The 26,872-nt window shown below is 45.0% G+C and overlaps 1 protein-coding gene across 1 annotated transcript in view; it reads right to left on the reverse strand.

The window, feature by feature from the left end:
- Window positions 1–26,872, reverse strand: part of METTL1 (methyltransferase 1, tRNA methylguanosine) — a 416,530-nt gene that overhangs the window by 347,272 nt on the left and 42,386 nt on the right. Inside the window, exon 2 of the mRNA XM_069653356.1 lies at window positions 443–609. Coding sequence (XP_069509457.1) covers window positions 443–609 — 167 coding nt within the window. The remainder of the gene's footprint in view (window positions 1–442; window positions 610–26,872) is intronic.

Here is a 26,872-nt window from a genome sequence, read left to right on the forward strand (position 1 = left end):
TAGTACAACATAATCAACTACCAAATGTTTTAAAACACTGGATATAGTTCTGTACTGTTCACGCCGAAGCTTCCTAAATATTGAAAAAACACTGGGATGTGTATGACTTGCCGCAAACAGTGGTGTAAAGTTTAAGAAACTGAAAGGAAAGAAGCTGTACTCCGCCTCGGGATACAATTCACTGTTACATTTCTAATATGCATGCTTGGAGATGACAAACAGAAAGAACCAGTATTAATCAAAAGCATGCCTTTAGAACAACTAGACCATTCACACTTTGGTATATCACACAGAGAGCACAAAAATATCAAACAGTTCAAAACACATGCATGCATCTAATCGCAATAATCACAGAAAAAAATCAATAATTTAGCAAAATTACTAAATACTGGAGTTCTAAAAATACAAACTGAGAAAATGGTGGCAGGTCTTCCAGTTTTACCTAGCAAGCCCCCATAACCACAGCCAATGTCAGCAAACTCCACTTGCACTTCCAATCTCTTCTGTTCCCCTCTGTCCATTGCATCATCATGATGTAAATCTGTGGGACGAGGTTTTAAAAACTCAGGGTAATGCTCTGACCAATCCATCTTCTCAGGCTTCACGGGGCTAGAGAGGGAAGACAAATGTCAGATGGAGGAGGCAGATATATATTTTCAAGTACAACAAAATTCAGCCTCTACCACTCTGTACCCCAACAGACATATTTCCCAATATTGCACTCTGCTGACACACATACCCTTCAATGAGTTGCTTCCTTGATTTCTGCTCGTATGCACACTTATCACTCAAACTTTAAACTCTGAAATATTATGCAGATCCCCATCTGACAGTCAAGTTCTCTGTATTCCTACCATCAAAGAGGTTTCCAAATGTCCACCTAGACTGGCAAACCACCTTCCATATGCAGCCCGGAAATGCCCCAAAAATGTATTGATACTATTGGTAATGAACCAAGGCGTAGATAGGCTTGCAGGTGGAACGAATAAGCCAACTGCAGCCTCAAATGCTTCAATAATATCACAATTAACCTAAGGTATAGTTTCATTGGGTCTGCCATCAAATGCAAAGTGCAGCCTCAGATACTGCATGATAAGGAAAGCCCACTAAAAGATGCCTACATCACTTGGAGGTGGGATTGCTTCCCCGGCATGACTCACATGCTTATTTTACAAGTGCTGATTAGCCTTTATTTTCAAATTTGCACATTCAGGACTTGAAGGGCAAAAAGAACAGGCACTAGGCCCACAGATCGGGTAATAATGAAGTTACGAGACCCCCAAACCCCACCGTGATTTTTCTTATGCAGTAGCAATTGAGAAGTACCTTTGGTTTGGGCAGTTTAATTAGACAAACGTCATGTACATTTAATGTATATCATCTAATTAAGGGCCTACATTACCGGTTTAGTACTGCTGGTGAATAAAGTGCAATGTTCAAATAAAATTCTGCTCCCTACACGTATCCTTCTTCCACCACTTTCTTTAGACCACATCATGTTCAGCCTGTGTTGAAGGTGCCTGCTTGTGAAGATTGCAGAAGTAATCACTACCCCTTCAATCAGAGCAATGGTCGAAAGTGCTGGGAGATGGTAGCTTTTTAGCCCCTGCTTCTAGCCCATTCAGCTTGTCACTAACTTCTACCATGAGCTATGTTTTACCACTCAGGCCACCAGGTGCTATACAAACATACTTCTGTGGCATTAACTTATAAAGCATAATGAACATATATAATGGATCAAAAGCTATGGTTTTAATGTCATGTGCAAATTAGATTTGTACGTAGGGTGCCATTACCTCTTGAAAGGAAAGGAACCCAAAACCCCCAAAGGAACAATAATAAAAAAAAGTCAAATAAAGACTTCACCTCTTTGCAAAGGAAAACAAGGTTTATTAAATGCAAAAAGGTCTCAGGCGGTCACGCAGAACCAAACTGATACGAAGCTCCCTTATTCTTCAAAGGGTTACATGTTTTATAGGCTGATAAGCCATAATTAACAATGCTAACATAATAATAGATAATACCTAATTCCCCCACCCTCATTGGCTACCACCTAGGAAATATGCTAATCCCCCCCCCATAGTCCCTGGACCGATTAGTCACATCTAATCTAAACCCATTCCCCCAACACATGGTCCTCTACATTGTCACTTGCAAATACAGGTATGTGATTGGGGCTTCCCTTTGACACATTCATAAATTAAGACCCTCATGTGATGTGCACCCCTCCGTTCCAGATGCGATCAAAGTAAACTGGCGAGGCCAACTCTGGTTTGCTAAAACAACAGGCCTTCTCATCAACCCAGACACCACGGCGCACACAAGCTGCACTCCAGACCTTGTACTTCATTTATTGGCATCACCTCTGCTCCTCCTATCCCAAATCACGGAACGATCCAGACACGGCTCCTCCGTGATCTACTTACAACACCAGGGGTAATGACAGGATCAGGGCACCGTTCTTGAGTCTGAATTTCAGGGATTTATTTGCTTTTGGTTGCATGTCTAGTTGTAATTCATATAGGATGACTACTCATTGGGGTGGGCAGTAGTGCTCTAAATCTTCATCTTGCCCATAGGCATCACAAAACCTTATGCCCCGTTCTCATTAATGTGTCCTTCAAAGGGCGCATCCCTACCAGCTCACATTCCATTCCCACCCTATTCAGGCTCTGCAGCGGGATACAATTCGCATTTATCTGTCCACTGTGGGTCCCTCTGTCCTCAGTATCTCTCCTGGGGAACTGGAAAGGGGATTTGTTTTTGGATCTGAACTACACAGAGCCACAGCTCCACATCAAGGACTGCATTCTATTCTATGCAACGTGTACCAAGCCTTAGCTTCCAATATGGTGATACTTCTGTCAGTTTAACACGCTGATCTAGCTTCTACCACGGTACCTGTCCTGACTCCATCTTTCTGCTTCTTCAACTCTTTTCGCACCTCACTGCCATTCTGAAATATATCAACTAAAACGCGGGGCCTATAATACCGCCCTATTTAGAACCTCTGCAACCGCAACAATAGTACATTTGTTTTTCTTTCCGTGTTGCTATATGTAAGCAGCTAATATGTGTCAAACCTAACTAAAAGCAATGCACGCGCCTTCTGCTGTGTCATCCTCTGTCTACTCCCACAATATGTAGCGCTAATAAATGTTTCTCGATCTGAAACCTTTAGCCTGGCTGGGCCGCTTTACGTACATCCCAACATTCTTCTTTCTCCAGATGTAGCTGTTGCTTACACTGTTAAGCCTAGTAACATTTTCGGGAAATGGGGCTCTAAATTTTGCCATGGGGGCATCAATTTTGTGAAATTAAGCAGCCTCCTGTTTTCATGTTAAGTTCTGCTGCAGCGGCAATAATCAAGTGGGAGCTTTTGCTTACTGCTGCCAGAGGGCAGAGCTTAACATGAATAGAGGAGACTGCCACAGTAATTGCCTTGACTTTTTCTGTACTCTCCAAGCCCAGGGAAACATCATTAATACAAAAATGTTGCATTTATAATTGCTGGCACTTTTGCTTTAAGTCTCCCTGGCTCCCCGAGCCGGGGGAGCCAGGGAGACTTAAAAAGAAAGCCACAGCAATCATAAACGTTGTTGTATTTATAATTGTTGGTAATTTCTTTTTAGGTCTCCCGGGCTCAAAGCCACGGCAATCAAATACAACAACGTGGTATTTATAATTGCTGGCACTTCAGCTTTAAGTTTCCCGGCTCCCCCAGCTCAGGGGAGTCTGGGAAAGCAGGAAAAAAAAGAAGCACTCACCGGCAGCACAGGGCAGGAAGGAGTCTGATAGTATGCTCTGCTCTCCGGCTGTAATAAGCAAAATCTCCCAGTAGGGGGCTTTTGCTTCACTATTGCTGCGTGAGCAGAGCTTAACACAAGCGCAGGAGGGTCTTTCATTTCACAAAATGGATGCCTCCTAGTGCTGTCAATTTTTTACTTGGAGCCTCATTTTCACAAATTTTACATAGGAACTTTCTTTAAAAATATGTTTTATATATATTTTTTATTATGGCCCATCTTTTGAGACAATAACATTTTTGAGTGAACTTCACCTTTAAGAACGTAATCGATGATCAAAAATATGCACTGAATATCACTAGGTATAGACGGAAAGGCAGGCGATATGGCCATGCTCTGCCTGGTCTTTTGCATAACTTAATTGAGTGAGAGAAACCAAAGACTTGTGCAAGAAAATCTGAAAGAGAGGTTACTTACAACTACAAAAACTGAAATAACTCTGAAAAGAATATTGATATCATTTAGTATTCTATCCAAACACTTATGAAGTAAACCATCACCTGAAATAGTAGGTTAAAAAAAGATTTGATGGTGGCAAATAGGAGTCCCCTCAGAAGAAAACCTCCCTTTCAAAAAGATACCTCGATGCAGGAAATGTTTGATCTGTCAGAATTGGAAAGATTTCAGGACCGACATGGGGCGTTCAACAACACATGGAAAGCTTTTCTGGAAATCTGTGCATAGTAACAACCAAGCCACAAATACTGTACGATAACGATACTAGAGTTTCAGGGGATTCGATACGGACTTGAACATGAAAAGCCTAAAAAAAACTTTAAATAAAATCAAATTAAAAAACACAGGAATGGGTGGTGAGATCGCCACTCCGATAGAGGGCAGAGCAATTTTTTGCACTGAAGAGTTTTTTAGACTTTTTTGAACCACCTTTTCAAAGCCCATTGCTGGCAATACTAAAACAGAAAAAGGGCGTCAACGTTTTGAAAATTCACACAAACTCATTAATGAATGTCCATGGTGAGCACGTGTCAAGAAGGTTGATTATGAGCAAGATGCCTTTAAGCAAGGGAATAATACACAAGGACCGGCGCCAATGATCAATTAAAAGTCTAACTATTGGAGGCCACCAGGAGGTGCGCTAATGAACACTCAGCAGTAGCGTGCGCCCCTGACCCGGGCCCGAGAAAGTGGAAATGGCCCCAGCTTCTCGCCCACCCCCCCAGGCGTACCAGCTTTGGTCAGGATTGATATGAATACCCCCGGAAGAAGTCGCCGAAGTCCCAGGAGAAAACGCAGAGGGGAATCTGAAGAAAGACACTGTTGCGACTGTGCCCCCCCTCCTGGCGTGGAACAAGGAGCCTCAGAGAGCACTGTGTCGCAGCGCCCCAGCCTGAGAGGGAGACTGCAGCAGGTTCCACATAAGAGACACTGGGGCTCTCTGCTGGGAGGTGCAGGGCGCCCCCCTACAACAGTGGGTCCCGGTGCTCAGGCTTGGGGGTCACGTGAGCCCTGGGTGACCACCCATTGGGTCCTGTGTAGTCTTGGGGGGGAGGTTGCAGCCTGTGTCGTGAATGATAAGGAAGGAGGAGCTGGAGTGCTCTCTGGATCCCGGCACCGTTGTCGGCCCATGCGGTGACCCAGAGACAGGAAAGAATATTGGAGTGGTCCCTCGGGGCAGTGTTGGTGGCCACCAGGGGCTGGAAGGCCTGCAGCGGGGCCCCGACCGCACCAGAGTGCTGTAGGCAGAGGATACCAAGGAGGGGGTGGCGCACTCATTTCCACGACGATCCGAGGCGGGGTGTCTCACACAAGAACACCGGTGAAGGACCCTGAATGCCGGATCGCCCGGGAGGGCACCTGGTTGAGGATAAGGAGGTACGTTCTGCTCAGAGCCCTGGGCCCGCCATTGCCCGCCCTTCCCCTGCCATTGGGCTCGTTGGACTGCTGTGGACCCTTGGGGGTTGGGGGGAGTTGCATTTGGGGCTGTGAGGGGGCATCAAGGGGGGGGACAGCACTGCTGGCTGGGTGCCTGTCCATAATTCTAGAGAGGAGCTCAGTTGAGACAGGGGCATGCTGCTGTAGCTGTGTTCTCCACAAGGGCCCTGGATCCATTGACCCTTTTGGATATTGAGGGTGCCCTTTTCCTGGGGACCTGACCCTTGTGCCATGTGGGTTAACACCTGGAGAACGTTGGACAGCCTGGGAGCCCCAGGGTTGCCCTGACTAACGGAGGTGCCGTGGTGGAGAAGGGAGGTGTTGGCCCCCTAGTCTGGGGCGTGTGGCCGCCTCCCTCATAGCCAGTGCCCTGGGAGAAACCGCTACTGAGTTGGACAGGTTACACAGTGTTAGCCTGAAGAGGGCCCCTGAGGACTGGCACCCCCCGGTGCTGCACAACAATATCGTTAGGAGAGGGGCTCTGTAATACTCGCAAGTTGAGGTGGACCTTCCCCAAAAGCAATACTATCGGGGAGAGCACAGTTGCCCGTTGGATGGATTTACGGGTACGCCTCGACCCGCCCCCGCCACGGGGCGTAGGAGGGCTTATACGTGGTGAAAAATAGCTGCCAGTCCAAGGACATACGAGAAAGGCTTGGGGGTGGCGCATTGACCCATGGGTCAAACTAATAACCTTCAGATGCACACCAAGAGAGGATTTGAAAGGATCGGATAATACAGACGATATGGCACAGGGCAACGGGGAGTCAGCAGCAATGAAAAAAAGACTTTGCAGCCCTGATGGAGATTAGGAATATGAGAGCGGACATCAGCAGACGTGTTGGAGAAGAACGCCTTGAGGAAGTGCAGCACAACCAGTCCTCCCTCGACACCCTTGATACCCAAATGGACGTTTGCCTTTCTGAAGTAGAGAGGAGGCGATGCTACTCAAAATGGACGACATGGAAAATCGTGAGAGACGCAACAATCTCTGAATTTTTGGGATCCCGGGGAGAGGGAGAGACCGACGCAGGCCTGCAGAGGACTCTTTACGAGATCACAAAGCTTATCTTCGATAATGATTTGGTGGATGAAGCCAAGATAGAAATAATTCACAGAGCAGGTAGAGTGGCAGGGGGTCCCAGATCAGTCCTCGTCCGCCTACACAATTATAGCGACAGGCTCAAGATTCTCGAAAGAGCGAGATCGAAGGGTGCGGTGACATACCTCTCCGCAAGGGTCACTGTCTTCCAAGACCTCGCCTCACTCACCCTGTCAATGAGGTGCCTTTGCTCTCCCCTCACCAAGTGGCTCAATGAGAAGGGGGTGAGGTACAGGCTGGGGTTCCCGTTTGCCCTCTCCTTTGAAATGGAGGCTCACAAACATCGGCTCTCCTCCACATAAGAGATACACAGGATCACCAGGGAGCTTATGGGCACTGAGGAGGAGCTGTACAAGTTGAGAGAAAACAACAGGGGAAGGCCGTTGGGAGGTGAAGGTTCCACGAAGACGACGTATCCCAGGCTCTCGGAAATATAGGAAAGTGGGCACCCCATCTGGGAAAGATTTGTAACTTTACATTGATACTTGCATCGGTGTGGGCCGGGTGGGTGCTTGCTCGCATTTGAAATGGCCACGCCTGAGGGGGATGGGGGGGCAGGACTAAGGTTGGCTCCCGTGATAGTGATATTGGAATCCTTGCAATTAAGAAGTGTAGGGGGGACCTTAAAGAGGGTTGTTGAAAGTTGGTTTGACTGGGGTTTAACGAGGGGGTGTGGGGTGATGGGGGAGAAGGGGTTCGAGAAGGTGGTACCTGGATCTTGCGAGCCCTAGTGGTTCGGGTCTGACCTGGGCTGTTCTCTGGGAGGGAGGGAAAAAATAAATTAATTGCTGGTACAGGGCCAATTTAATATTCACCCCTCGCACGAGTCTAGAATGGAGACCCCCAAGGGGTATAACGTGATGTCTCAAACTCACGGGGCCTCCCAGGGCAACAAGTTGAAAGTGGCTACCCTCAATATCAAGGGGCTTAACTCTCCCACGATAAGGTTGCCGGTCGCAAGGGAGTTCCGAAGATCGGGACTTGACATATTGTTCCTCCAGGAGACTAGGTTCTCCAAGGGGGAGGAGAGGAGGATTCCAAGTGCACAGATAGGTAGTCAATATTGGGGCTCTGGCTTAATGAGGAAGGAGGGGGTGGGGATCCTGGTGAACAGATCGTTAAGTATGGAAGTCATCAAGACATGGTCTGACGTAAAAGGTCGGACCTTAGTGGTTATGGGTACTATAAGAGGGGTTCGGTTTACACTCGCAATGGTTTATGCCCCGAACCAAGGACAGTTGAGGTGTCTGGGGAATGTGAGGACAAAGATTCTGGTTGAGAGCACGAGCCACCTCATCACTGGGGAGGGACTTAAACATCTGGGACGGATAGGGAACTAGACAGGCAGACAGTACATGATACGGTTCCAGAGTCGGCCGGACGGGGGCACTGCGAATTCCAGGAGGCATTAGTGGAGTACGGTTTAAGGGACACATGGAGACACTTACACACCCAGGAGAGGGGATACACCCTTTTCACCCCGCCACACGGTACATATGCTAGAATAGACTATTTGTAACTCTCGCGGGAACTGTGGCAAGTGGCGATAAATTCAGACATTATCCCAATATCGTGGTCGGACCATGATATGGTTACAGTCGAAATCCTCTGGGAGGGACTGATACCCAAAGGGACGAAGTGGAGGTGTAATGAATCACTTTCAAAGGACCCCATATTTTTCTAAGAACTGACGGAGGGAATATGGGAATACTTCACATTAAATAATACGGGGGAAGTTGCATGGGATATGGTGTGGGAGGCTGGGAAGGCTACGTGGAGAGGGATTCTAATTCGAGAAGGGAGGCTGCGGGAGGTCATAGGGAGGCTGGAAAGAATAGCTCATGAACAACCCGGCAGGCGTGAGGAACATATTGCGACCGCAAGGGCTAAAAGGGAGGAACTTCGCCTACTGGAGAAAGGGAAGATACTCTGAAACCTCCAGTACTTGAAGCAGAAGTTCTATGAGAAGGGATAACAAGCAGATGCATTGCTGACAGCCAGGCTGAGGGGGCAGAGGACTTATAGATGGGTGAATGGAATTGAGGGTGTAGAAGGGGGTGGTGACTTACCGGACCAGGGGATTGCAGAAGCTTTTGCAACCTTTTATGAATCCCCATACACCTTGCAGGTGGGTCAGGAAGTAGAGGACCCGAGCCAGTACCTAGAGGGCGACCGCCTACCCAAACTTTCCCAATCAGATTCAGAGGAACTGAACGCCCCTATAACAGAGGAAGAGGTCAGGGCAGTAGTGGTAAGACTGCCACTGGGTAGGGCCCCGGGTGAGGACGGATACAAAGTGGGTTTCTATAAGTGCTTCCTCTCCATCCTTTCACCGTTCATGACAGAATTGTTCAATGAGATATTAGACTCATTTCGGTAATAAACGAGGGGAGGGGTCCACAGGATTGCGCTTCCTACTGCCCGATCAGCCTTTTAAATATTGATGCAAAAATATACACACGGATCCTGGCGGCCAGATTCGAGGGGTTCATGCAGACACTGGTCCACCCGGACCAGGAGGGATTCATCAAGGGGAGACAGGGGGCGGGCTCAATGCGAAAGACTCTGCATATGATTCTTTCATTCTGAGATATGGTGGGGGACCTAACCCTTTTATCACTTGATGCTGAAAAGGCGTTTGACAGCGTGGAGTGGAGTTTCCTCAGGGCTGTCCTCCCCAAATTTGGTATTGGGGGGGAAGCTTCCTCCGGGGTATATTGGCCCTCTACAATGCTCCCCCAGCTAGTGTAATGATGAATGGGGGGTACTCCCGATGGTTTAAACTGGGGAGAGGAACGAGACAGGGCTGCCCTCAATCCCCGATTTTGTTTGCGCGCTCTCTTGAGCCCTTGGCCCAGAGGACTAGGGATGACCCGGGGGTGGCTGGATTCCAAGTCGGGGGGTGGGGAGAGGGTGGAATATTAAAAAATAATAATAATATATCGCATTATGTGCCGATGACATGCTTATGTACGTTACAGACCCATTGCAGTCCATACCCACGTGCTCTCTCAGATCCAGCGTTACGGACGGGGGACGGGATTAAAAATGAACAGACCCAAATCAGTACTCTTCCCCTTAGATGCCAAGAGGGACTGGGAAATAGAGAGGTTCATGCCCTTTGGGATGCAGATAACTCAGACCAAGATGAAGTGCTTGGGTATAAATGTGACGAGAACCTGTGAGGACCTGTTCGAACTGAGCCTTCCCCCCTTGATGAGGATAATAAATGAGGATCTCACCAAGTGGAGAAAGCTAATAATCTCGTGGCTGGGTCAGCTCAATGCAGTTAAAATGTTGGTCCTCCCCAGGGTCCTTTACCTGTTCCAGATGTTGCCCATTTGCATTCCAGAGGGATTCTTTTAAAGAAATTAGGGGCACCATTTTGAAGTTCCTCTGGCAGGGGAAAAAGAGCAGATTCCCAGCGATACATTGGTCTTGCCCAAGGAGAAAGGGGGGTGGACCTCCCGTTATATTATCAGGCGGCTCACCCCCAGGAGTCCTTGTACCCCATTCTTAGATCCCAAAGGGACCTTCAGTGGATAGCGTTGAACAATTTATTGCTACACCTGGCGACAGTTGGAGAATGAGTTTGGGTCCCTAAAAACAGGATCCAGGAGGAGGATTCGGCATCACCCTATCGTTGGCACACTCTGGGATATCTGGAGACAGGGAGTGAGGAGGACATGGAGGGGGTCACTACATGGCCCTCTCCGATGGGACACCTTTGGGTTCCAGGGTGCGGGACTTGATACCAAACCTTGAAAGGTCCCAGAAATGGTATGAGGCTGGACTAGATAGGATATGTCAACTTTGGAGGGGAGGCACCTTTGTCACGATATATGATCTGGAGTTGTCCTTGGGAATAGGCAAATTGTCGGTATTCACCTTCTTACAGTTGAAAGGGGTCCTCACGAGTGCGCGCGTGAGGGGAAAGGTGCAGAGTGAGCTCACGGCCCTCGAAGCACTATTGAACTAAAAGACAGAAAGGAGGGGGCTGATCTCTGCAATGTATGGGGCCCTGGTTGGACGGAGTATGGGATCCATTGACAAATTGAGGGGTCGATGGGGGCGTGACTGGGTGTGGTATCGAACCTGAGCTATGGGATAGACTGTGTAGGGCGGCCGCAAAGACATCCATCTCCTGCCAACACAAACTACACTTCATCAAGCTACTCCACAGATGGCACTACAACCCAGTTGGATTGTCTAGTATGTTCCCTGATACCAAAGCCCAAGTGCGGTAGGGTTAGTGGGAGGGATGCTGATTACTGGCACATGTAGTGGGACTGCCCCAGGGTGCAGATTTTATGGGAAGAGGTTCTGGGGTGGATAAGGGATGTGGACGGAATAGGCCGGACGGATTTCACACTGGTTGGTTCTCTTTGGGTTTGAGGAGGAAGATGGGGAATGTGTGAGACTTCCCAAAGTGCCAGCTTCATTGCTCTTAGCTGCAAGGGCTGGTATAGCGACCAAATGGAAGTCGGAATACCCCCCATTCAAGAGGGAGTGGAATAATATAGCCAGGAACCTGTATGTAATGGAAAAAAATAACAGCAGAGCTCCATGGTCAGGCGGGCTCCTTCGAGATTGAATGGGCTGAATTCACCGAGAAGTATATCGCAGGAGCACAGTAGGCTGGAGGTTGCGAACTGGAGGGGCTCAGAGGCTATGGATGGTAATGACATAATGAACCTTCCAACTGAGGATGACACGCTCCAAAGGGGGGCTTTTAAGTAATGTGCACGTAGAGGGGTTGTGGAACTGGTATTCGGGAGAGTTAACCTAGTGTTCAGGGGAGTGCGGACTCAATGACTATATTGTTGAACGTGCAATGTGTCTGGAAGTACACAAGGGTGCTAGTTGCACAGGCTGGACCAGTACCAGGGAGGGGTGAAGGCAGAGGGAGTCTTTCTAGGTTGTGCAATGTTTATGTTAGCAGTGTTACTATGTTACTATTAGACTCCGACAATTCTGGAAGTGTTTATTATGAATTGTAATGTGGTGGGAAAAAAGTATTAAAACTCAAATTTGAACAAAAAAGTTACATAAAGGGGAGCTTTTATTTAATTTACTTATCAAAGATCTGAAGCATTTGCAATTTTGCACATAATTGAGTAGACAATTCAGCCAATCTGTTAAGCATTACTTTCTCATATAATGCGAACAGCTCGTTCTTATCTGTGCTTAATTTGTAAGAAAATAAGTGCCAGTGACCAAATATTTTCTAGCATCCTTATGACACTACATGCAACAGATCCCCACCATTGCTGCCACCACCCACAGCTGCCCCCCAAAGTGTCGACACATTTGGGAATAAACTAAAACCTGCTCTTTGGGGTTGATGGATGATGGGGTGGCAGGGCAAAAAAAAACACAAATTATGCACTGGTACTTACATTGGTTTGGTAATGCGTGAAGACTCCTTGCAATATAGACGTACAGGCATGTCTTCCTAGTTAGACGAATGTTATGGTTACTTCACTATTATGAAGCTTTCTTTCAGGAGAGGCGACTCCGTTCAAGTTATGGGCCTAACAACACACCATCTCAAGGCTTGCAGTCAGTGAACTTACTAAAACCAGATATAAGGGATGTTCAAAAATGTATGCTTGGGGGTGCCAAACAGAAAACATACATTTTATCGACCAGTAGGTATGGAGCAAAATCGTTTATAGCCAATGCATACCTTCTCTGTAATTAGGGCACTCTTTGTGGCCAGTCCTCGCCACACTACCCTCTGTGGCACTGCAGGCGGACTCTCCAGCAGGACAGGTTCTATCTAACACTAGCCCTGGTGTCAAGCATACAGAGCTCTCCAGATGTTTTTGTCTACAACTTCCATCTGTCCTAGCCAGAATAGTGAATGGTGAGGGATCAGGGGACATAACATCCCGGGAGCCAAAAGGTTGCAGACCCCTGCACTAGCCCAACTTTCTTTTCCCTGCAGTACAGTTCCTACCTCATACTCCAACCTATCAGAGGGTCTACCTATCTATCTTGCGTGTCACTTCTCCTTCCATACATATCCCCTTTGATTCCCCATTCCCCCCAAAGTGCAGACCCTGCCTCACAAACACAGTTGACACTCTCTAGTATCCAATCCAGCCTAGACGTCCCCCTTCCCTCCTGACCACCGTCTCCCTTCAATCCCCCTTAAGGTGTATATCCAAATGTGTGTAACATATGCACAAAACACATTGAATTGGGAGCAGAACGTCTCATTTGTGCAGCTGAAGGGTGCCGGCATAGATAATTTTTTTAGAAAGCACTGCAAACCAAGAATTCCAGATTCAGAGCGTTTGGTAACAGGAGTTATTAATTACCATAATTCTAATTCACCTTTGTGGTTCTCAATTTGCAACCCCGGCAGGACAAAGGCATGAGTCGGCTGGAGGGGTATTGAACTCTAGTCCAAGCAGAAGCTACTGACAACAAAGCACAAAAGCAGTAGAGCTTACAAAATTGCACTTAAGCCCAATATCATACCGATCTAATTCTACCATCAAATCATGTGCCTTTGAAAAAACTCCAGAACCACACATTTCTGCAGGCCACATTTCAACTCAATCATATTTGAAATCACATAGCTTAATTTATAAAAGCTAGTACAAATCACAATATTTAAAAAAAATATATATATACTTAATAAAGAGCATTTTTGTTAATTGTTTGTTTGTTTTATTATGTGTAATGCGCACCTAGCCCGGAGATTGCATTTATGGTTTACAGAAAACCTTACACAACATAGTAAAAGAATAAGGAACAGAGATCACACATCATTAAAAAAAAAATTAAAAACATTGAAGCATTAGAGGGCAAAGCTAACACCTATGCCATTGCCCTAAAGATGAAACAAACTCACACATTACTTTTTCCATTCTTAATATCCAATTCATTTGACAGAAAATTCAAAAAATAATTCAAACACAAAATAAAATATATGTTAGTGCCCCACATGAGTCGACACCAGAACATATTCCTAAACACCTCCGTGGAGCCACCATCTAGCACTTTAAAGCATAAAATCCAAGTATTTTAAAAATATGGTCATAGAGTCACCAGATGTTTAAGGCTTTGGGGTTAGTAAATATGTGGAACATGCACTATAAGAAAACATTTTAATATAAAAAAAGATAATATAGAGTCAGCTGTCTCCAATCGCTAGTTTGTAGGGCAGAGACGTAATCATGTTCATTCCACAATGATCAGCTCTATCCAAACAGCTAGAGTCAATTCCTCTGTGTAATTGTCTCATCTCAAAGACGTTTAATATCATCACTTAGAACATCTCACTGCTGTCGACACCCTGTGTGTCGGCCTTCACAGAACACTCCTCTGTTCCAATTGTTCAATGTATCCATCTGGCGTTCATCAGGACACACAACTCTGTTACCAAACATTTAATGAGTACCCCCTTCATAGTGATGTGTTCATTCAGACTCAACTAGCTCCCATATTCCTGTCTTTTCAAGAACATCCATTGAAAATCAGCCCCAATAGTCTACCTCCTCAGTGCGACTCATGAATAACTCTTGCACGTCTACCGCGGTCAGTATCCATGACGGGGAGGAGCGTCAGGGAAAGCGTACGGTTCTATGTTGCAGCTTGCTGTATGTTGCAGGCGCATAACAGTAGTGTTCTGAACCCACAGTTGGAAGACTGAAACACAGGGTGTCGACAGCAGAGAGATGTTCTAATGCAGTGGCCTTCAAACTGGGGGGCGTTGAAAAGGGATTAAGATGACTGTTTTTAAAATAAAAAAAAGATTAAAGGTGACCGATTTTATTAGAAAATAAAAGCAGCAGAACATCTGCTTATGTTTTAAAGAGCCTGGGGTTTGAATACCACTGTTCTAATGGACAATATTAAATGTCATTGAGATGAGGCGATTACCCCAGTGCCGAGGAAATTACTCTGTAGATGTTTGGACAAAGTTAATTATTGTGAAATGGACAAGACTGTGTGTATGTATCTGTCCTAATAAAATTGAAAATGGACAAAGGGGACAGTCTGAGTAACTCTATGATAAGCTTTTTCATATTAAAACAAGTTGATATAATACATGTGTCACATATTTACTAACACCCAAATCCACAATCCCAAATATTCCAAAACATGGGACACCTTCCACACCATTGATTCATCACCCTCGCTCCCAAAACAAAACCTGTACACTTCCTGGATGATGCATACCCACCTCAAGCTGCATCCAATTACACCACCATCCTAGCACCCCACTTGCTCAGCATAAACTACTGTCCGATACAATCCCTACTGCACTCAAAACTGGAAAAATCTCACCCCTCCTCAAAAAGCCATCACTCGACCCCAAGCTCCTATCCTACCATAACTCAACAGCACCATGGAACGCTATGTCACTACCCAACTGCAACAACGCAACACCACAAACAACCTACTCCACACCCCTTCTAATCCGGCTTTCGACCTAGTCACAGCAGTGAGACTCCTACACTTCACATCCTCTGTGGCCTCCAGAGCATCACAAAAGGACACACAGCCCTACTCGTACTCCTTGACCTCTCGGCAGCCTAGACACCATCAACCGGACCATTCTACTAGACATCCTAGCCCACAGGATGAAACTCGCCGCCACTGTACTGGTTCATCTCCTTTCTCACCGACAGTAAACACTTTGTCTTCATGCCGTCTTATCGGTCAGATCCCACCCTTGTCATGTATGGAGTCCCATAAGGCGCCTCCCTATCGCCACTTCTTTTCAACCTATATGTTGAAAGATTTGGACAGACCCTCAGCAAACACAATGTCCATTTCCACCAATAGGTAGGAGACACACAAATATACTTCCAAAGGTCATCCCCTTCACAATCCCACATCATTAAAACCAGTCTCTCCACCACCACCAGCTGGATGGCCACCCACTTCCTCAAACTCAACCCTGCCAAAAAGGACTACCTCCTCATTTCCCCACCCCCTGGGCGCAAATCCGACCTCACCCTTTGGATCTGCCACTTGCCACTGACAACCTTTAAATATCCCCAAGTCCCCAAGTGAACAGGTGAGCCCCTGGAGCCCCCTCAGCCCCTTAAAATCGTGGGCCTTGCCCTCCTCTGCCCCCAGGCCCCGCGTGCTGCCTTGTACTCCCGGGCCCCTTCCCGATAGGTTCCTTCCCTAAACCCGCCACCCGTGATTGGCTGGCCTGCAGCAGGCACCGAGGACCATGCCCACGGCACTGGGGATTACACCTTTTAAAACCCGGCATCCCCAAGTGAACAGGTAAGCCCCTCGAGCCCCCTAACCCCCTTAAAATCGTGGGCCTTGCCCTCCTCTGCCCCCAGGACCTGCGTGCTGCCTCGTACCCACGGCCCCCTTCCCGATAGGTTCCTTCGCCAAAACCCGCCTCCCGACACCCGTGATTGACTGGCCTGCAGCAGGCACCGAGGACCATGCCCACGGCACTGGGGATTACGCCTTTTTAAAACCTGGCGTCCCCAAGTGAACAGGTGAGCCCCTGGAGCCCCCTCAGCCCCTTAAAATCGTGGGCCTTGCCCTCCTCTGCCCCCAGGCCCCGCGTGCTGCCTCGTACCCCCGGCCCACCTTCCCTCTACCAAGGAAGCTGGCCTAGGTGAGTCACCCACGGAGTCCTGCCCCAGAGGCCTCCCAAACAATTTCAAAAAAAGTGTTTAAATGGCATTTTTCGCGCACGATGTGCTCCAGTATGCCCCTCCTCCCCCAGCCCAATTCCACCTCCCAAACCTCCCCTACACACTGATAGGCTACTCCCCCCCCATATCACCACCCATCCCAGGGCAGCCCTCTGCCCGGCAGCCCATGCGGCTAAGGACCCAAAGGCCAAGGGCGGCTCCTACATTGGCGGCTCCAAGATGTGTCTGCAGGTGTCCGCAGGAGAAGCCAGTGAAGCCACCAGTCAACAGTCACCAACAAAAACTGTGAGTGTGGCATGGGTGGGGAGTAGAGCAATTACTCTACTCCAGAAAAACACTGCCACTCTATCTTACCTCCCAATAACAGAGTGCCATAATATTAGCATGTCAGCACTTAGATGGAATTGTGAATATTAGCCTGAGTCGCATCTGGATGGAATTGTGAATATTGGCATGTCCACACTTGGATAGAATTGTGAACATTGTCCTGAGTCGCATCTGGATGGAGTTGTGAATATTGGCATGCCCACACTTGGATAGAATTGTGAACATTGTCCTGAGTCGCATCTGGATGAAGTTGTTAATATTGGCATGTCCACACTTGGATGGAATTGTAAATGTTGGCATGTTCACGCTTGGATGGAATGGGAACATTGGCCTGCGTCACATCTAGACAGGTTTTTGATTGAAGGATAGCATGCCTGCACCTAGATGAAACTTGATGTAAGCATGTGCTACACTTAGAACTGTGAACACCGGCCTGCGCCACTCCTAGATAGAATTGTGAATGTTAGCATGCCCACACCTGGATAGAGTTCTGAACATTGGCCTGCGCCGCTTCTAGATAGGACTGTGAAGGCCAACAAGTGCCACACTTGGAGAAAACTGTGAATGTTAGCATGCTAAAGGTCAGGTAACCCACTAACCAATATAACCTCAAACTCTGCATACTGATCTCACTCAAAAACTCACACAACCATCTCTCGCACCACAAGCCGCACGCACTTCCCAAAACTGCAACAACACATAAGCCGGAGCAACAGCACACGCGGACTGACACCGATCCAATACCCGCACCAAAGCTCAGCACCCGGTGTATACCGGGTTGAAGCTGCCAACAGAACACCACTCCTCTCACTATCCTACTCCCTCTTCACCTTACTAACCCATCCCACCTTATCGTTTACATATCCGCCAGAGCGCCTGGGGACCAATTCCGTTGGTGACAGTGCGCGGTACAAATACCTTTAACATCCCTCGCCATACCTGTCAAATGCCTTAGCTTCAAAATTAACCCCCACCTTTCCTTCACACACCATGCCACTGTCACCAAAACATGCAATCTTCAACGAGACACATACTCCCTCCTGACAACTTTCACACTGCAGTCCAAGCACTGGTTCTCTTTACGCTGGCCTAAAGCAATGCTCGCCTCACTGGACACCCCAACAGCATTCTTGCCCCCCTGCAAGCCATACAAATGTCAGCAGCCAAACTCATCCTCCAACTAACCAAACTTCACACATCACCCCTGCTCTCTCGCTCCCATACTCCAGAAAATTGCTGTCAAAGCTATCCACCTCAAATACCCATTCTTACCTTCATGACAAACTCAAACCCCTCACCCACACAAACAAACACCAGACATGCCAGCCAACACAGTCTTCACATTCCACTCTGCAAACTCACATGCACACAAAGACAGGCCTTTTATCTACTGGATACCCAGGGGATGAAACAGCCCTACCTCTTCACATTCACACTACACCCTCCATAACCACTCTCAGAAAGAGCCTCAAAATATACCTGTTTCCCCACACATAGCCATGTCCTCCTCCACTGCCATCACTTGTCTAATCTAATCTTCCGATCCTTTCCAACATTTTTTTGCTTCTTTTTTCAACTGCCTCCTTTTCTAACTTTTAACCACGCAAGGCACTCCGAGACCCTCTGGGTAGGGTCAGCGCTAAACGAAAATTCAAATAAAATAATGCAATAACCCCAATGCACTTTAATATATTAATGTTTTTATTTTTCAAATGTTTATATTCGTACAAATTTCTATCAACAAAGTGATGTGGTTTCAAATATCATGAGTTGAAATGCGGCTATCAAGAATTTGTGGCTGCAGAATTTCTGTAAGGGCACATGTTTTGATGGAAGAATTAGATCTGTGTGATAAAGGGTTTAATTTAAAGCCCTATGTATACATGGGTAGGCTCTACTACTTTTGTCCCTAAGTGTCAGGATTCCAGACCACAGTGCGGTCAGGCAACTTTTTCCAGGATCACCCCCTTATGTTAATGATCGTCAAGCAGAAGCTCCAGAGACTTAGATCTATCCGCTTCTCCAAGATGCCCAAATAAAGCTTTTGTGCATGCAACCTTTCCATGCTTCAGATCAGACCCACCTTCTGAGTTTACAATGATTCTTCAGTTATCACAGTGGCGATGAGGCCTGGCATCACTACCTTGCCCCTCAATAGTCTAATGATACCTTACCCCAGCCTGCACTTAGTCTATCATCCTAACTCCATGTTTCCCCGCACTACCACCACCAGAGCTCACCTTCTTTGCCCCAAGCTATAACAGTTACATTTTACCATTAAGGATCACCTAATTCTGCAGTGCACAGAAAGATTGTGGATAAACCATTGTCCACCAGAGAGAAGAACACTTCACAGCAAAAGCTGCATCATCCAAGTCACTGCTCCTCTGCTATTCTTGGTTATGCAAGTTGTATCGTCCATTCGATGGACCCAGTGGGGTGCGCATCACATTTGAAAATGACCATGGGGTAATGGATGTATAATTTTTTGCTCTTCTTAGAAGAGCCTTCTTCATCAGTGTGCTAGGAATTGAAACCTAAACACTTTGCACACAAGAGCCTGAAGAAAACAGCATCTTCCAACTACAAAATTAAAGCAGATTTGGAACAAAGGTGAGTGAGTTTTGGAACAGCAGAAGTACAACATATGTCTGTGTAGTATTTAGTTAGGACTGTGGGATGGAATGTGGGAATTTAGAATGTAGAATTAGGAGTGGAAGGGAGAGTGTTCTAGAGGAGACAGTTGGAGAGAGAAGGGTGGCATCTGTTGTGTGGGGCCTGTAATTGTTAATGACCTTGGACTTATGTTATGAATAAATGTGCATCGGCAATTCAATATAAAAGTGTCACCTCCTTTCTTCAAATGGCGACGAGGATGGGATGCGGATCGTGTCACTGGATGAAGGAGTAGTACCAGGAGTCACCAAGGTCCCAAACAGTGTTGCCGGTACGGTGCGCTGGCGTAAACATAATGTAGCTTTGAACCAGCCAATGCGTAGAGGTGCATATAAATAAAATAGAAGCGGAACAGTAGTAAATGCAAACGTCGGCAGCACAGACAAGCCTAAGCCATGTTACGCTCTTCAGAGGTTCGCGTAAAGGACCCGGCGTGCGGCGGCCACCTTTGAAGCAGGCGTTTATTATTACGGGTGATACATGTATGCGGCAGCACAATTGAAGGTCCAAGTTCAAGCATTATAACCCACGTTAGTGCTACAGTTAAAGTAGCACAATTAAAAGGTGCTAATTCAAGCTGTGTAATCCACACTAAGCATTACAGTTGACTTTCACCTGAGGAGCCACAATTATTTTGTAGGTGCGTGAAATACCAGGTGTGAATTGACAAATTCATCACAACTGGCCTGGAAGTCACATCATTACTGATATTGAGCAGAAAGAGTTAGCACAATTCCTCGTGTGACATTAGCAGTCTAATTGAGAATGTTACATTACATGTCCAATTTTGAACAAGATTGAGATGGAATTCTTATTACTGCAGATTGAACTTGCCAATAACAGTGTGAACAATGCAGGGAGTCACTATTTACCCTCAACAATTTTTAGCCACAGTTGGTGAACCTTCCGTTCCATGGGGAGAATGGAAGGAATACTGGAAGAATTATATTGACACCATAGATATTGAAAAGTTTGCAGCAATCAAAAATAACACGTTGATTTTGCATTCTTTAGGCCCAGAAGGGTACAGAGTCTATAGAGAATTACCACCTCAAACGACTGAAGGCAAGGACGGAAAGGGTGATGGTGCGGATGAATATGAGCTGGCTATACAAGCTTTGGACATTTACTATCAACCCAAGACAAATATAGCTGTAAATAGGTATTATTTATACACATGACACAAGCGAAAGAGTAGATGAATACATCAGTGCACTTAAAGAAGCTAGCTACAAGGTGTAATTTTGGAAGAGGTGTACCTCAAGATGAGTTGATCCGTGATCATTCATACTAGCTGTAGTACAAGAGAGACCGTGGATGTGTGGCGATCCGTTCTTAGAGTAGGCAATGGCTATTGCCAAAAGAGTGGAGCATACCGTGACATGTAGTAAGGCTATCAAAGATCGGAATTGTGATTTGAGTACCAAAGTGACCAAGGTGAATGCAGTAAAGGAGGATGAAGTACACAAGGAGATCAATTCTGTGAGAAGCAAAGTTTGGCAAGTATTCTGTAGAAATGAAAGAAGAGGAGAGTGTGAAACGAACATATACAGGAAGATGTTTCAGATGTGGAAAAAAGGGCACTATGCCAACTCACAACATTGTCCGGCTCAAAACAAAAGAATTTCCAATTGCGGAATTCCAGGTCATTTTGTTATAAAATGCAAGAAGAAGAGCAATCCAAGGATCAAATGTATACAAGAAGAAGAGGAGTAAATGTAGTCATGATGGTTAAGAGTAGCAACAAAAAGGGCACTCCTAAGACCATGTTCAAGATTGATAGCATAACTTAAGAACTCACAGTGGATTCTGGTTCCCCCTATACTATTATAACAAAGGATAGATGTCAGGAATTATGCTCTGAAGGTTTTAATCCTGTCCTGAAGTAGTCCAACATTAAAAATCCTGGTGGTTTTGAGGGTTCTATAATTCAGATACCACGATAGAGACTTGTGTTCAATGAATTCAGGGGAAGGTTGGCAGAAGTTAAGGTGCAAATGTGTTGGGATGGGAAGACCAGGCCAAATTACAAATTAAGTTGAATACTGGAGGCCTGGAACCTATTTCCATAGTGGTAGCCAACAGTGGAAGTATCAAGTCCAGGAATGCTGAACAAAAATATATTAGAGGAAAGGAGAAGGAATTATTTTCTGATGTGTTTAGTGAGAAAATTGGGAAACTTGGAGAGTACAAATACAAGATATTGGTGAAACCTGGTATCCAACCCATGTCGCATACTGTGAGACACATTCCCATTGCTTTGAGAGAAAGTGCTAAGGCAGAATTAGATAGGTTGAAAGGTGAAGGAGTGATTGAAGAAGTAGATGCATCTGAATGGGTATTTCCTAGGTTAGGATATGCATGGATCTTAGGGAACTGAAAAAAGCTATAATTGTAGAAAAGTATCCCTTACCTGTTCTCTCTGAAATGCTGAACTTAATTGTAGGAGCAGACACATTTTCCACTATTGATTTGTCAGAGGCTTATCACCAAATACAGTTACATCAAGAATCAAAGAAATGTACTACCTTAATTACTACATTTGGGATGTATAGATATGCTAGGATGCTGTTTAGTTTGGCTTCGGCCGCCGTTGTATTTCAGAGAGGGAAACTCTGAAAGACACTCTTAAAAGATGTTTTATGGATACACCAGTGTTAGGAGGTTTTGTACCTGGTAGGAAATCTACAATTATTGTAGGAGCCAGTGGCAAGGGATTGGGCGCAGTCTGATCTCAAAATGATGGAGAGAGAAAATCATAATGTTTGCCAATAGAGCTATAAATGACACAGAATCAAGATATTCGGTGGTTGAGAGAGAATTACTGGCATGTTGTTGGGGAGTAGAACATTATAGGCAATATGTGTGGATGGAATTCAAAATTAAAATGGACCAATAACCGTTAGTGGAGGTGTTAACTGTAAGAGGTACATCTAAAGCTACACCGAGGATTGCCCGGTTAAGCCTCAAACTATTAAAATATAATTGTGAAATTGAATATGTTCCAGGGAAAAGGAACTGCATTGCAGATTATTTATCAAGAACCTTGTGAAGGAGGCAAAATGGAAGAAAATACAAAAGAGACAGATGAGGATTTGAATGTGCAAGTATGTGGTGTGCTCAAGGCTGTGGGTATGGAAGGGCGGAGAGAATATACAGAAGACAGGATACTAAATCAAGTGACAGAAGGGATAATGAATAGTTGGCCAGACAAAACTGATGAATTTAAGGGTTATTCTGTGGTCAGAAATGAGTTAACTGTTGAATGAGAGGAATTAAGATGATTCCGCCAGAGGTATTGAAGGAGGGGATCATAAAGTTGGCCCATGAAGGCCATCCGGGATTATCAATAACGAAGAGAAAGATAAGAGAAAGGTTTTGGTGGCCAGCTATGGCCACGCAGGTTTGCGCTTGTGTGCAGCTTGTAATAATTGCATAGCTCTCAACTCACCCGCTTTTAGCGGGTGTCATCCGCCTTGCAAAGGGCTGACTCACCCGCCAAGCCTCCTGCACTCCCATTCACTCCAATGGGCGTCTCACCCGCCAAAAACAAAATCGAGTGATTTCACCCACCTTTGCGAGGCAAATGGTTGAGAGCTATGTAATTGCGACAAAAATATGGTCACCAAGAGATCGTCTTTCACTCCTATTCCAGTTCCGGATGGACCATGGATGGAGTTAGCGGTTGATGTGATGGGTCTTTATGGATGTTTGGGGAGTGGAAACAAATTTTTATTAGTATTAGTGGACAGATATACCAAATGGCCTGAAGTTGCTGTTATGGTGTTACAGCTAAAAGAGTTGTTGCATTTTTGGAAAAGGTGTTCAGAAAAGAGGAGGTACCGAGGGTGATTATGAGTGATAATGGTTCTCAATTTTGCAGTAAGGAGATTAAGGATTTTGTGGACAAAATGGGTTTTCAATGGAAATATTCCTCGGTGTATCATCGCGAGAGTAATGGAATGGTGAAAAGGTTAAACAGAGTGATTGGTGAGTGCATACAGTTAGCGTTAGCTAGTGGTTTGGACTGGAGGGACAATCTTGGAGATTTATTGTGGAGTATCAGGACAACACTGCATAGTACCAAAGGTGTTTCTCCTTTCAGGTTGATGAGAGGCAGAGAACCAAACCGTAAATTGTGTCCATCTTGGCTGAATGACATGGTAGGTGTACCGGTTGTTGATAAAGGTTTGGTGGCTAACAAGATTGGACTCAGTCCTGGAAAAGGGAGGGTACGTTTCGGCGACCACGTCAAAGAGACTTTGAACATCGTGGAGTAACAACGTGAAATATGAAGAAGATTGTTTCCAAAGGGCACAGTGCCACCCCGAATCCCAATAAGGAATGAATGCAAATGTGGGGAAAGCTTAAAAGAGCAGTGAAACAAGAAGATATACCAAGCCAAGACAGTTATATGCTACTTCGATGTAAAAAGGAACTTTAAGATATGAGAAGTCCCGGCAGGAATACACCAGGTAGTTGGGCAGACAAGAGAAGTCCTGGCAGGGGAGTACACCATGCCAAGGTATAAAATGAGCAGTATCGCATAGCAATTTGCTATGCAATTCTGTAGGTTTCCTAATCAAATGAAAACTTGTGTAGCAAAGTTAGCCATTTAAGTTGCCCTCTTCAATGAAAGCACAGCTCACCCTGCATTCCTCTTGCCCTCTGTGCACTCTTTGCCTATTTTCTCTGTTCTGTACTAATGGAGGGAAAGTGCACCAGTAATCATCAACTTCGCTCCAAGTGCCAAAGGCATGTGTAGGAGTGCTAGGCAAGATTTCTTTTTTTTTATAATGCAAACCAGAAGTAATCGTGATGATACTTTTATTAAGCTTTCTATATCCTGTCTGGCAAGGACCAGTAGATGTCAACTTTATATATTTTGAAAAGAAAGTCATGCAATTCCATTCCTAACATGAAAGTTGTTACATGATGCTTAATTACAGTATCGATACTGTAAAACACTGCATCATCTCCATGCTTTACAGTAAAGTTTAAGTTAGTTAGTGTATCTGAATTTCATAGTGTCACCTATATTTCATTTTGTTAGATAAGATGCATCATGTTGACTCGTGAACTATTGAAAATGTACATGATCACATATCAAATGCTTTTGATGGCACACCTAGGTTCTGTAACTTGCAGTTTGCATACATCATGCAACGGGTGCTCAACCCATGACCAAACCCAGACTCCATGACATTCTATATTATCACCCTGTTGCTTTTTACCAGATACCCTGAAAGTGAGATGACCTCGAACTACAATATTCCACCTAGCTTGGCCAGTTCTCTGCCTGCTACGCAATGCACTCTGCTTAGTCTTTCGTTCCTCTTACATCATGAATACACAAATCAAACTAAATGCTTATGCAAAGTAGTGATCAATAGTTCCATCCAGTCTGTACATCTACAGATCTACTCACACTGTTGGCCTCTAGAGCTCGCTTTGCTTTTTTATTGTATTATACATTATCACCTGCAGGAGACAGCTGGCCAAATTGTTTTCAGAGCCTTTTTATCATATCCATTTATTGTGTCCATTCATGCAACTAACTTTTTACATTTTTTTGTTTAATAATATTTATTAGAATTATAACATGACAACTATAATGTAATGAAGAGATCTGATCAGACAAATATGATACCAGCCTAAATTAGGCAAATTGACATAAGATGATAATGCTAAGAATAAATGGTTAACGATAAGAGATGAGCAGAAAAAAATAAAATAAGCATCTATTCAATGAAATCTGCTATAGGAGAACAGATAATTTGCAAAAAAGAAAACAAACAAGGGGGAGACAGACAAGAGAGACAAACAAGAAATCAGAGGATTAGAGGGGGAGGGGGGAATGTAAACAACAATATAATGTTTAATACTTGTTATAATTCATAGATGTGGCAGGTATAGGGAATGCACAAAAATGGGTTTATAAACCATGTGAGGAGACATTGAAACAGTCCAAAAAGCGAATGAAAAATTACCATTTTGCATTATACTTGGGAATAGAGTCTTGCGAATTAGCCATACATTGTTCCATTCTTTGTATGTTGCAGATATTGTTCCACCAACCTCTGACACAAAGTGAACGCGAGTTCTTCTAATTAACAGTTATGAGTTTTAAAGAAATAATAATGAATAGATCATATCGTTTTTTAGAGACATGCATGTCGCGGCATTCAATAGCGAGGCTTCCTAAATTGATATTCAAAAAGGATAGTGGAACATCAATCATAAATATAAGTTTAAGGTATTTCCAAACATCTTGCCAAAACGTGAAGACAAAATGACAATAAAAAAACATGTGTTCATAGGAAGCCGGGGCATAACCACAGGTCCAACAACAGTCGCTCAAACACTTTTTAGATTTAAATAGTTTAACAGGAGTAATAAACGCCCTATGAATGAAAAAAAGAAAATGCTGCATAATGTTGGCTGGTACTGAAATATTTTTGATTTTGGAAAATATTAAAAGGACCATGTAAGATCATCAAGGACCACACCAAAGTCAATTTCCCATGACAGACGAACTGGCTGAGCAACAGATTGTGTGGTAGGGCTTTATACATTTTTGAAGCGTTGAGGTCAGAGGATGTGGTTAGCTGCAATAGCCTAAGGACAGCAGGTTAGAGGACGTTATTGGACAAGTGATGAAGTGCATCGAGACAGGAATTGACTAGTTAGTTGTAAAAGTTAAATTCAGTGTTAGGGATAGAAAATAAGTGTCTCAATTGCTGGAAGGGAATAATAACAGGGCAACTGATTTGTTGGATAAATCTGATACCTTTTTTTAACCATGATTTCCGGCTCAAGATTCTATTGTTAAATAACAATGTTTTTGTTATGCCAAAGAGCAAGGGGGGGATAGGTTTTTGTTAGGGGTTTTATAATGTGGAAAAAGAAAGACCTTTAGGGCAGCAACAGCGGCTTTAATAGGATCAGACAGGGCCATAAAGGTGAACCAAGAAGGAGTGTCTGATATATGGAAAGAGTTAAACCAACATAGGGATTGCTTTAGAAGGAAAGCTGAATGATAAAGTTTGAAATCTGGGAACTTGACCCCCTCTCTGCCCCCCCATATCATACAGAGCTTTTAATTTGTTCACCGCAATACTTTTACATTTGCCAGGGCCCCAAAGGAAATCAAGTAAGATGGAGTAGGTGGGTTTGAAAAAAGAATGGCAGAAGAACTGAAAGAAGCTGAAGGTAATATAGGATAATAGGGGAGAGCATCATGTTAATTGTATCAAGCTGACCCCACCATGTAAGATAAAGGGGGGGACCATTTGGAGGGGAGATCTTTAAGTTTATCTAGCAAAATTTGCAAGTTAAGTTTAATAGTATCGTGTATTGTGGAGGCAAAACGAATACCTAGATATTTAATAGAGTCCGTACACCATTTAAGCCAAAAGAAT

This window comes from Ambystoma mexicanum, chromosome 3q (genome assembly GCF_040938575.1).
Source record: "Ambystoma mexicanum isolate Mex_15411 chromosome 3q, UKY_AmexF1_1, whole genome shotgun sequence".
Classification (NCBI taxonomy): Eukaryota; Metazoa; Chordata; class Amphibia; order Caudata; family Ambystomatidae; genus Ambystoma; species Ambystoma mexicanum.